Source organism: Erpetoichthys calabaricus, chromosome 2, assembly GCF_900747795.2.
Source record: "Erpetoichthys calabaricus chromosome 2, fErpCal1.3, whole genome shotgun sequence".
NCBI classification, from domain to species: Eukaryota; Metazoa; Chordata; class Cladistia; order Polypteriformes; family Polypteridae; genus Erpetoichthys; species Erpetoichthys calabaricus.
The window spans coordinates 288,648,261-288,660,975 of record NC_041395.2 but is presented as its reverse complement, the minus strand read 5'-3'; the positions used below and the strand labels follow the sequence as shown (position 1 = coordinate 288,660,975).

General features: G+C 37.7%; 1 protein-coding gene across 2 annotated transcripts in view; it reads left to right on the top strand.

The window, feature by feature from the left end:
* Nucleotides 1-12,715, top strand: part of armh3 (armadillo like helical domain containing 3) — a 221,722-nt gene that overhangs the window by 20,499 nt on the left and 188,508 nt on the right. For both annotated transcript variants that reach the window (XM_028795718.2, XM_028795717.2), the window contains exon 2: nucleotides 5,649-5,759. In XM_028795718.2, the coding sequence (XP_028651551.1) occupies nucleotides 5,658-5,759 (102 nt within the window). In that variant the 5' untranslated portion in view covers nucleotides 5,649-5,657. The remainder of the gene's footprint in view (nucleotides 1-5,648; nucleotides 5,760-12,715) is intronic.

Here is a 12,715-nt window from a genome sequence, read left to right as displayed (position 1 = left end):
GTCTGACATTCTCTGCTCTTGACACGCACTCCTTTGAAGAGGAAGATATGTTTGCATTGTTTTAATTGTGAGACGGAACTGTCATCCCTGTCTTGTCATGGAGTACAGTTTAAACTTTTGACTAAAGGGTGTTATTTCATGTCTAGAGGGCTCTAATAATGTTAAAAAATGTATTTAGAAGGCAGTAAACAGGCTTTCTATGCTCTAACTGCGAAAATATTCAATTTATAAATAAAGAATCCTACTTCGCGGAAATTCATTTATCGCGGTAGAGTCTGGAACGGATTAACTGTGATAAACGAGGGTTTACTGTACTTCCGAGACTTCAAAGCCCAGGTGCATTACACAGTATTCACCAAATTAAAATAAAATAAAACAAGTGCAACTTGGTGATGACATCTTTACCAACTGAACCATCATCAAGGCAAACTGCATTAATACGGACCTTGCTTCAAGCTAAGCTATATACATAAATAATAAAACTGCAACTTGCATTTATAATGCTATTTGTGGTATAGCCCTACGGAAGCGTGCCACAGTGAAGAGAAAAAAAAAAAAATGTCGAGATTAAAGTTGTCATTTCCACTTTATTCTCATAGTTTATTTTGTCATTAAAGTAGAATGCCGTAAACTAAATTTCATCCTAAAATCATTGTTTAATTTATAGATTTTCTCAAATCCCGTCATAAGTTAATGTAGCACATTAATTGCTTTGTGTTGTGTTCCGTTCCCTGACCCAGTTGTTAATTGCTACGCGCTTCTTAAACTGACTTTCTCTGCACTAAGAGGAGGCGCCGGTAGTGATCGCTGCACAGAATACATTCACTTCATGATATTTCTGCTCTCTGAAAATGTAGAATGCTAAGATAAATTTTCGTGATGAAATGCATTAAAGCAGGTATTAAACATGCACGGTAGTGCTGCTCCCTTGCAGTAAGGGGTCCCCAGGTGTATGTTCAGTGTAGAGAACTTGGGTTTGTGATCTGGTGGTCAGAGTAGAGGTGGGTGGTATGACCAAAATTCTATATCACGGTATTTTTCTAAATTCTGCTGGTTTCACTGTATTAGACGGTATTTTTTTCCCCATGCATGAGTGGATGTTAACCACATTTTCCACTGCAATTACTGCAGTAGACTGGCTAAGAATAACCTATTAGACTGTTATGAGAATTGTACATTGTACAAAAAGACATTTTAATGTGCACACAAGTATTAATCCAGGTTTGCATGGCCCCATAAAGTGATAGTTTTCAAGGGGGTGGCACTAAAGAGAAGGAATCACATTGCATGACAGATGCAGTCAAAATATAGAACCTTTAATTGAACAAATTTTGCAAAAGCATAAACTATGATTTTGACAACATATTTTCAACCATCCAAAGAGACATTTAGACTTAGTAAAATATCCAGAGGTGTTTGTCAAAAGTTGGATTGCACTGAACAAGTCTTAGAAAAGGAATAAATAGTAAATATTTTTTGTAAACCAACTACACTTTCTGTTAATGTTAACAATCTCTGTCCACTGACAACGTTAAAGTGACTTTTTAAACAATTTTATCATCATTAAACTGCATAATATTTAAACTAATAAATAATAACAATAAAATACATAATAGTATCACTGATAGTTGCACCAGTACTTCAAGGCTTCAAGCCCAGGTGCATTACACAGTATTCACCAAATTAAAATAAAATAAAACAAGTGCAACTTGGTGATGACATCTTACCAACTGTACCATCATTTAGGCAAACTGCATTAATATGGACCTTGCTTCAAGCTAAGCTATATACATAAATAATAAAAACTGCAACTTGCATTTATAATGCTGTTTGTGGTATAGCCCTATGGAAGCGCATTAGGGCCACTGTGAAGAAAAAAAAATATGGACACGGAAGAAAAAAACAAACTATATGTCGAGAATAAATTCGACATGTTGACTATATCAAGATTAAAGTCGACATTTCCACTTTATTCTCATAGTTTATTTTATAATTATAGTAGAATGTGGTAAACTAAACTTCATCCTAAAATCAATGTTTAATTTACTAGATTTTCTCAAACCCCGTCACAAGTTAATGCAGCACATGAAATACTTTGTGTTAAGTGTTCTCCGACCCAGTTGTTAATCACTACGCTTCTTAAACTGACTTCCTCCGCACTAAGAGCAGGCACCTGCAGCAATCACCACACAGAATCCATTCACTTCATGATATTCCTGCACTCTACCAAAACCCCAGTTCCTATCTTTCCTTTTTTCTCCACATTACCAATCACCACACGATAAACGTCTTTGTGAAATTAAAACTAGTTATTAACTTAGCCGACGGAGTGTTCAGAACTTTAAAAATAATCTTCGTTATACATGTTTAATTATGCCATCCATTCAGAGTTGCGCCCATCTATGAACGAGTCGATAGCACATCGCAGAATGAATACAAGCAAAACATACATTAGCAAGTACAAAAACAAGTACAACTTGGCTTGCAGTATTATCCAGTAGTATAGAAACAGTATTTACACATCTGACCTTTTAAAACTAAAGTATCTCCAAGTGACGGACGTGACTCCTTTTTTTCGGCAAAAGTTCTTCTGTTCATCACATGTTCAACTTTACTTTTAGTTCAGTTTCAGAATGCTCTCTGTCCATTTTCACCGCGCGGCATACCTATGCTACCGCCCACTATTTGGTGGTGTAGCAGTGAAAAAGAGCCCTAGTGCAACAAATCTGTGTTTAGCGGTGTAGCAGTGAAAAAGGTCCCCACTTAAACAGTTTCCCGCTGCATCATGTTCCGAACGTCGTTTAGGCAAGTTAAACCGGTGTTGCGGTATAAGAAAAATCCATATCATAAAAAAAAGAAAAAACGGTTTTCAGTATGAACCGGTATACCGCCCAGCACTAGGTCAGAGACACGAACACAGAATTCAATGCATGTTCTTCTGAGTGGACTTTCTTTATTGCATGCGTGCTTTCTGTCTGATGTACCAGACCCGCAGTTCCTATCTTTCCTTTTTCTTTCTCCACATAACCAATCACCACACGATAAACGTCTTTGTGAAATTAAATGTAGTTATAAACTTAGACCACGGAGTGTTCAGAACTTAAAAAAAATCTTTGGTATACATGTTTAATTATGCCATCCATTTAAGGTTGTGCCCATCCCAGTAAGCATTGTGTGCGAGGCAGGAGCAAATCCTGAACGTGGCGCCAGCACATTGCAGGGTGAATACGAGCAACACATACACTAGCAGGACTAATATAGCATAACAAAACCTCACATCCTACTTGACTTTGAAAGGAAACTGAAGCACGCCGAGTAAACCCACCAGAAAAACATGCAAATTCAAAGCGGGGAACAACCGGAACCCCATTGCTGCGAGGCAGCAGTGCAATCTCCATGCCACCGTGCCCCAACACGATTAATACCTGCTTTAATGCATTTCATCATGAAAATTATATCAAGTATTTATCTTGGCATTCTAAATGTTGAGGGAGCAGGAATTTCATGAAATTAATGTATTCTGTGTGCTGCCTGCACCTCCTCTTAGTGCAAGAGGAAGTCAGTTTAAGAAGCACGTAGCGATTGATAAGGCTCCGGGAACACTTAACACAAAGCATTTAATGTGCTACATAACTTATGACGGGGTTTGAGAAAATCTAGTAAATTAAATATTTATTTTAAGATGAAGTTTAGTTTACCACATTCTACTATAATTATAAAATAAACTATGAGAATATGATGCTCTACTTTAATAACAAATTACGAGAATAAATTCAACATGTCGACTTTAATCTCGACAAACGGCGAGAATAAAGTAGAGATGTCAAGAATAAAGTCAACATGTCGACTTTATTCTCGTCATAAGCGTCGAGATTAAAGTGGAAATGTCGAGAATAAAGTCAACCTGTCATCACACTATTACACAGTACCCAGGTACATTACACAGTATTGAAAAAATAAAACAAGTACAACTTGGCTTGCAGTATTATCCAGTAGTATAGAAACAGTATTTACACATTTGAAGATAATGGTCCACATCCGACCTTTTAAATCTAAAGTATCTCCAGACAACAGACGTAACTCCTTTTTCCAGCAAAAGTTCTTCTGTGTCATCATTTTCAACTTTATCGTCTGCTATAGCTTCAGTTTCGGAATGTTCTCTGTCCATTTTCACCACGCAATACCTCCACTACCGCATGTACTTCGTTGCGCGCCTGTTTAGCGGTGTAGCAGTGAAAAAGAGCCCCCATGCAACACCGGTGTAGTAGTGAAAAAGGTCCCCCTTAAACAGTTTCCCGTAGTGCCAAGTTCCGAATGTTGTTTAGGCAATTTAAACCGGTGTTGCGGTATCCATATCATAACAAAAATAAAAAACGGTTTTCGGTATGAACCGGTATACCACCCGGCACTAGAGTACAGTGAACTTATTACTTTCATGTGATAAAATAGTATGTATCACACTGCCCGTCCCTATTGCCATTATTACAGTGATCCCTCGCTATATCGCGCTTCGCCTTTCGCGGCTTCACTCCATCGCGGATTTTATATGTAAGCATATTTAAATATATATCGCGGATTTTTCGATGCTTCGCGGGTTTCTGCGGACAATAGGTCTTTTAATTTCTGGTACATGCTTCCTCAGTTGGTTTGCCCAGTTGATTTCATTGGCAGATGGCTGAGAAGCTATCCAGCTTACTTTCTCTCTTCCTCTCTCTCTCTCTCTCTCTTGCGCTGACGTAGGGGGGTGTGAGCAGGGGGGCTGTGTGCAGCTGCTTCCTGAAGGACAGGCTGCACGGAGCTTCGCATACTTAAAAGCTCAAAGGGCACGTATTGATTTTCTGTGGCTCTCTCTCTCTCTCTTCCTGCTCCTGACAGAGGGGGTGTGAGCTGCCGCCTTCAACAGCTTTGTACCGGCGGTGCTTCGCATACTTAAAAGCCAAAAAGCCCTATTGATTTTTTTTTTGACTGCTTGCTTTGCACTCCTTTGAAAAGGAAGATATGTTTGCATTCTTTTAATTGTGAGACAGAACTGTCATCTCTGTCTTGTCAAGGAGCACAGTTTAAACTTTTGAAAAAGAGACAAATGTTTGTTTGCAGTGTTTGAATAACGTTCCTGTCTCTCTACAACCTCCTGTGTTTCTGGGCAAATCTGTGACCCAAGCATGACAATATAAAAATAACCATATAAACATATGGTTTCTACTTCGCGGATTTTCCTATTTCGCGGGTGGCTCTGGAACGCAACCCCCGCGATGGAGGAGGGATTACTGTAGTGAGTAGAATTATCTTTCCTCAAAACTTTTGTCTTCATTGCCAAAGTACATTTTATAACACTATTCACCATTAACATTGAAATGCTGGTGCTGCTAATCTGTATTTGTTAATAACTGTTTAATACTTATACTCTCTTCAATGCTCAATTCTAATTTCTTACTTAAACTCAGTTCTTGCAGCCTAAGTATTGTGTTCTTAGTATAAATGGATCTAGTACAAATATTCTCATTGATGCTCCACCAATTGAAAGCTGGATTTTGTATTTGAATTAATAAAATAATAATTGGACCATTGTTGTTTGGAATAACATTTTAGACTATTGTTGATTGTGTTGAATTGATTTTTTTGATTAGTAACCTAATGTCTGTTTTCAGAACTTCGAGATGGCCCAGGTGGAGAAGAAAGCAGGTTTGCTGAGGAAATCCTCTGCTTCCAAGAAACCACTGAAGGAGAAGGTGGTGCTAATGTATGATGAGATCTTTGCGGTAGGTAATGAGTGGCAGCCGGTGGCCTGTAGCTTTTGTATCTGTTAAATAAGCTAATGGAAAGTTATGGTACTTGTAAAAGTTGTTTTTTTTTATTCAGTTTTATTCTCTGTTATGTTCACGCTCCCCCCAGTCTGACATTGTTAGTTTTCAAATAAAGACGTGCTATAACGAAACAAGAGGTTTTACTGTATGATCGATTTTATATAAAAGACATAGTTTGTCATCCACACCCACACTTTATAGGTATATATTTTTGTCTGTAAGTATTAGTTAGATAATAACATATGAAAGGGACAAAAGAAGCAGTACTTTGTAGTAAAGTGTAGAAAGCAAAAAAATAGTAAAACTAGATGGCATTTAATATACTTACTATAAGCAAACATGGAAGAAAGTGTATAAGAATGAAGGAATCTCTTGAATGGTCACATCATTTCTCTCAAAACACTTGTTCTATGTTGCATAAAAATGCCATAGTTCAGGTTTTCCTCCTTCATTTATTGTAATACATTGTTATTTATCCTGGAACCGAAGAGTACTGCACCTGATTTATACTTTATATTGTAGCAGCGCTACAGAATAAAGGACTGTATATTCCAGCTGCCCCAGCAGTGTTGCTCAGTTTCGAAGGGTGCATGGGTGGCTGGGAAGAAGACCAAGCCAGCAGGAACTTTTAAAGAGGGAACCGACAAGACACTGGGCGAGTCGCAATCTTTTGTCTGTCTGATAAAAACGCTGTTTCACACATTTGGATTACCAGTTTATTGTCTTGTTCCTGTGTGGATGTATGGTGTGTCTCATGCTTGCCTGTTCATGAGTTGTACAGATTGGACTTGCATTCTTTGGAGGGAGCGGTCCCAATCACCTCATCCCACACCGCATTAGGGGACTAGTAGAACAAACTTTACATTACTTACCGAACCATTCACAGGATTTTCCAGTTGCCTCCATCATTATCTGCTGCCACTTCATTTGGACTGTGTTTTGGACATTGTCATGAGTGTTTCTTGTTAGGTGTGTGTTGTATTATTTTTGGTCATTGCCGTAGGGAGGATTAACTGTTATATTGTTGTTTATATTTCTATTTCATTTAAAATACTGCATTATTTTTGATATAATCTGCTGTTCAACTCTGCCTCCGTGAGTGAGTGTGTGTGAATTGGCCAAGGCTGAGTGCGTTCCTGGGGTCCCCACCAAAAAAATTTGTAAGTCACTGTCCCTTTGACAGTGTGAATCTTAGGGGCACCTCGACTGCTACAATATTACTAGCCGAAATGTATTTATATAATGGGTTTAAGGTAAGAAAGCAAATATTTATGTGTTTTTTAAATGTTGACCCTTTTGTCGTTGCGGGCTGAAATGGAACTGACCCATCCACCGTCCACACTACCTCTCTGATAACTATCAATTTCTGAGCTCTCATGAGTCAAGATTTTTTCTTTTCTATGTGTAATTGGATTCCATTATTGCCATATCTCCTGTAAGGGTGGGAACCATAATAGTACATCTTTGTTTTTCCTGGTCTGTTGTGATTTCACTAGTAGGCATTTAATCCCACTTTAATAAGATTGTCGATTTTTTGATTAACTTGAGTTGTTTGAGTCATTTATATAGCAGTAAGCTGAACACAACTACTGTTTTTTTGTGTGATTTGTCTGCAATCAAACTCCTGTTTATGATGAAACCTTTAAGATTCCATAAGTCTGTAAGTTAAGTTAGATTAACTGTAAAAAAAAATTCATGAACTTACATTCATCTCTTTCGAAGTAATGCGTGGTATTTGTGGTGTTGGCCCTCCCATTATGACTCAATGAGATTCTTGAAACTCCTTGAAGCCTATATTTTAAATTGCATTAACAGTAATGCAATAGGAAATTTTGTGAAAGTTTACCTGTTTGAGTGATGCATGATTTTTGTGTTGATCACACCACTTAAGACCCCTAACCCCCTGCTGTTATTTTCACTGAATCACTGATGTTGAATATATTTTTCCACTGTAAATGGGGCCAAATTTAAATAATACGCCAAATTCATTACCATTGGCTGAATTGTTTTGGCACTATAACAAGGTTTTGTGCCCCCCTCCTTACAAGCTTGATTACCAGTGGAACTTTTGAAAAGTCAAATTTTAAGCATTATCAGCAGTAGTATGCATATGGCCAGCTGATATGGCTCAAAATTCATATCACGATATTTTTGCACCAAATGTTGATATACGATATGCATTGCTATTATTTCCTATTCAGTGTTACTGGAAACGATGTCACGCACTTATATTGTTCTTATATTTAATTATTTGGATCTAATTGCACAGTAATAATTGTATATTATTTACTTTATAATAGCATAAGCACAAGCAAAATATACACATTATTGCAAGAAATGCATATAAACATTAATTGAAGAAAACCAGTTTTCTGACTGTATGTACTTAGGTAGTGTAGGAGCAGGTGCTTTAACTACTTTAGAAGATTTGCCTTTTTTTTTTTTACCTATATCTCAGAATATATCGGTATATAAAACCATCTTATTCTGCACTGTAAAAAATGTAATAAGAACTGAAAATGAATTGGTAATTGTAGCAACAGGACAGAAACGAGGTGCCCTTGCACATGCTGTTTACTCAGAAATGCAAACCATAATCTGTTAGAAAAATCATAATCTTGGTATGAAATTTTTGGAAAGCAATATTTAATTCAAATAAATCTAGTGTGAAATCTGCTGTTGCTTTTTTGCAAGGAACAATAATACATTTTATTTATATAGCGCCTTTCAAAGCTCAAAGCACCACAGTCTCCTAAAGAAACAGCAGATATATGTAACACTGGATACAGATGTTTCCTAATTAGAACATTTAAACAGATAGATACAGAATATACAAATGCATTATATAGAATAAAAGACAATAAATCAGAAAAAATACTAAATTCAATACTAAAAGAAACCCTAGCAAATAACATTATTTCTGATATAACACACAAATTACACTGAGCATCTGGACTAAGAGGAGGCAGAATGTTAGGTTAAGTTAAAAGCCTTCTTGAACAGATGAGTTTTAATTTGTTTTTTAAATAGAATGAATGGAGTCCACTAATCTAATTAAGTTAGAGAGGCCATTCCAAAGTCTGGGTGCTATATAGCTAAAGGCCCTGTCACCCATAGACTGCAGGTTAGTATGGGACCAGAATCAGAGGAACTTGGTGAGCTAACATGAACATAGTGATGGAGAAGCTCACTGATGTAGTCCCGTGCAAGGCCATTTGAAGTTGTGAGCTGTGAAAGCCCTGATGAAGTTTCACTTTTAACATTGAAATAGAGTATCATCTTGATAAAAATGATAACCTAATCCATATTTACGAATGATATGGCCAAGAGGAAGCATATAGATATAGAAGAGCAGAGGACCGAGGACAGAACCCTGAGGAACACTTTACGTGACCAGTGCTGAACTGGATCTTCTGTAGCCAAGATTAACAAACTCTTGCATTGGGGGGCAACACCCTCTATACTAGATACTGTGGCTGCAGTGTTGCCTCCAAGAGATGAAGCACAGCATTGATATCCGTTCGGTTTCTTGGTATCAGTGATAAGGGTGAAAAAGTGATCTCACACAAATAACTAGTAGGCAGTATGATTAACAATTTAATAGCTGTGGCGACAGTTCACTGCCAGGGACTACAATGAAACCAAGCTTTAAGTATGCCTGACAAAGTTTCCTTTTCTTTTTTGGTTTCTGTCTCACATTCTGAAGTATGAACACATTTCTTTTTCGTGGACTATCATTTTAGCTTTCAAAGAAATTTAAAAGGTTTTGTTGTTTTTCCTTTCCATTTTGTAGGGTTTAACATTTTACCTCACATTGACTCAAGAAATAATTTGCTTTCTGAAATACCACAACCAAGTATTTGAAAAACAACATGCACGTGTTGTCGACAGGCAAGCTGACGCAATACCAGCAATAAAATGTACAATCATCAAAAGAGTGAACCTACCCCCTCCATAGCTACTTGGCAGACTGTATGTATCCCTGCCACCTATACTCGTTGTCCCAGGCAGCATTGCCCTGCTCCACTCCAGTACATCATCCAGATAAACACTGGAGTTTATCTGGGGAAACGGGAACAAAACAGCAAACGGAAGATGATACAGACGTACATGAAAACTAGGGAATTAAACTGCTCAAACATGTTGCACAAACACTTCACAAAGTGCACAGACAGCTAATTATAAAGCTATTACTTCTGCCTGGTTATAAAGCATACTGTTTAACCAGCTGCAGTTTGGTGCTGATGCTTCTGACTGCGGTGCACTGTATGTTAGATATTGCATTTTTGTTTTGCACTGTTATATTTTTAAAGCTGCTTTGTGACAATACTTGTTTAAAGCGCTATATAAAATGACATTTCAGCACTATGTAAAGTCAAAACTATTTTCCTCACACATAACAGATCTACAGCATTATTTTCAGTTCTGTTTCTCTGTCTGAAGTTGCCTCTGCTGACCGCTGCTGAAATCACAGATTCCTGTTGCCAGATCAGCACAGTAAAATTGGCATGGCATCAACACCAAGTTTTTATTAGTCATAAAACTTGTCCTGAGCCAGGTGAATATATATGTGGGCTTAATACATAATAACATGAGTTTGCTTAGACATCTTACCTTGTAAATAAGCGAATGCCAAACCGCTGCTTCATTGTAAGAGTCTCAGTTTGTTTCTTCAGCTCGAGGATCTCCTCTCTAACAGACATGTTTTCATCAAGCGCTAAGTAGACAACTGCTAGATCCGGAGGTAAATGTAGATGTTGGCCTCAAGGATTTTATCATCTTCCTCCTCACCCGTTGTGTCATCCTCTATTGGTCACTTTCTCCTCTCCCCAACCCCTGGTCTTGAAAGTGGAATGGAGAAATTGTTCCACTCAAATCAAACAACGCAGGAACTGCTTCCCTCTTCAACAGCCAGTGCTCTGTCTCAGACCCTGGCTTTCGAGAATCCTCATTCTTAAAATGCCGGCTACAAACTTGGGTATGAGGACTAACTGTAAGGCTCCCTCTCCAGGTCGCGACAGTCCTTTAGATTGGGTTTTCACATCAGAGGGAAATGTATGAAAACCATGTGCCTTGTTTCGCTTACTTGGAAGCTCAATATAAAGGTACACAACAATGTTCATCTTTAGAGCTATCTGTTCAATGAAACTTAAAGTTCTTTTTCTTGGACATTCTTGCCACTAAACACAAATCACAATGGAAGTGACAGAGCTGCCTATGATTTCACCGGAAGTACATCAGCAATACCGTGTGCTTATAGCCTATTAATATATCACAATAGTTTTATTTTCAAAAGATGTATTTAAAAATATTGGTTACATTTTTCAAAATTTGAAAACATTATCTAATTTTTTACTCTTTATGTTGGTTGTCTCAAAGTGGAAGGGAGGGGATGTGCTGTTTCTTTTTTCTTCTTTTAATTCTTTTGACCAGTTTTTGATTATAATTAAAAAAAAAAAAAAAAAAAAAAAAATTTTTTTTTTTTTTAACCTTGGGAAATACATGTAACATGTATCCTCAATTTTCACTCCAGTTGTTTAGGACTTTTTTTATTTTGTTGTTTTAGACATGAAGTGTTTATTGTGAAATTCAATGAGCCATAGTTGTTTGCAGTGAAGAAAATGGCAAAATCTACATATAGCTCCTTAAAGCCAAGATGTATGACATTGGTAACCGATGAAACTTTTTGGATTAATAAATTATGAGAGACCTAAAAATATGAACAAGTTTTTGCTGCTTGTGAAATATTCTCAGTTTCTACTACATGGGAAAGAGGATATGTCTGTGTGTGTTTTTTTATTACTTTGTAGGCATGGTATTGAATAACAGTTCATAAACAAAGCGAGAATTTAACACAAAGTTTTTGGTAGCCTGAATTGCTAGTAGCATATAAATAATCCTGGTATTGGCAGTTATCTACTAGTCCAGACAAAACAGACATATTTTCTTGTATGTAACATCACTTGCATTATTGCAGAGCTTTACATTAAGAAAAAAAGCTCTTCAATAAAGTGTAAATTGGAACAGCATCTTTAAAGTAGAAATTCCATAGTTTCACACAAGACCGTTTTAACATTTAATGTATTTTGTGATAATCTACAGTTATATTTTGACATAACCTAAGATTGTCAAATGTGCTTAATCCAATTCAAAGTTGTGGTAAGCTAGAGACTTTCCTAGCAGCACTGGGAGCAGGAAACAATCTTCGATAAGGGACAAGTCTATCATAGGACCCTTTCACATTCACACACTTAACTTAAACTCACTCCTACATAGCTCCAGTTTGGAAAATCATCAATTACCCTAATATACACATCTTACAGATTTGGGAGGAAAATTATATTTTCACATGAACCCCCTCTGAAGAGGTAGCCTCCATTGGGACCATTTGTGAAAAACAGTGACCTAATGTTGACCTCTCATCAGGTTAGGTCAGTTCAGGGTGGGGAGCATCCACTGGTACAGTGCCGTTTCCACCACACAATTAAACATCTTGGGATCCTGGTTGATAACCCCTCGGGCAGACACGCGGTCCAGTCCCATGCTCCGGAAATGGCCATCGCTCTGCTGTAGGCATGTGTAACGTGGGTGTCCCCTTGGCCTGGTCTGGCCACTCGGGTCCTCAACACGGAATCATGCCACATGGCCATAGTGCCATAACTGATGGTGCCTTACAATTCAGATAATGTGCCTCATTCGGGACTCCATGAGCAATTGCTCATTTGACACAAAGTTAAATCAGCAGTACCCAAGGATTCTTAGAAGAGGCACAGTACCGAAGGAGTCCAGTCTTCCTCTTCATCTCAGGTCACTGGATAGCGTCCATTTCTCTCAACCATGTAGCAAAACAGGAAGCACGAGGACTCTAAACACTTGGACCTTCATACTTTTTGCGCTACACACCCCTTTCC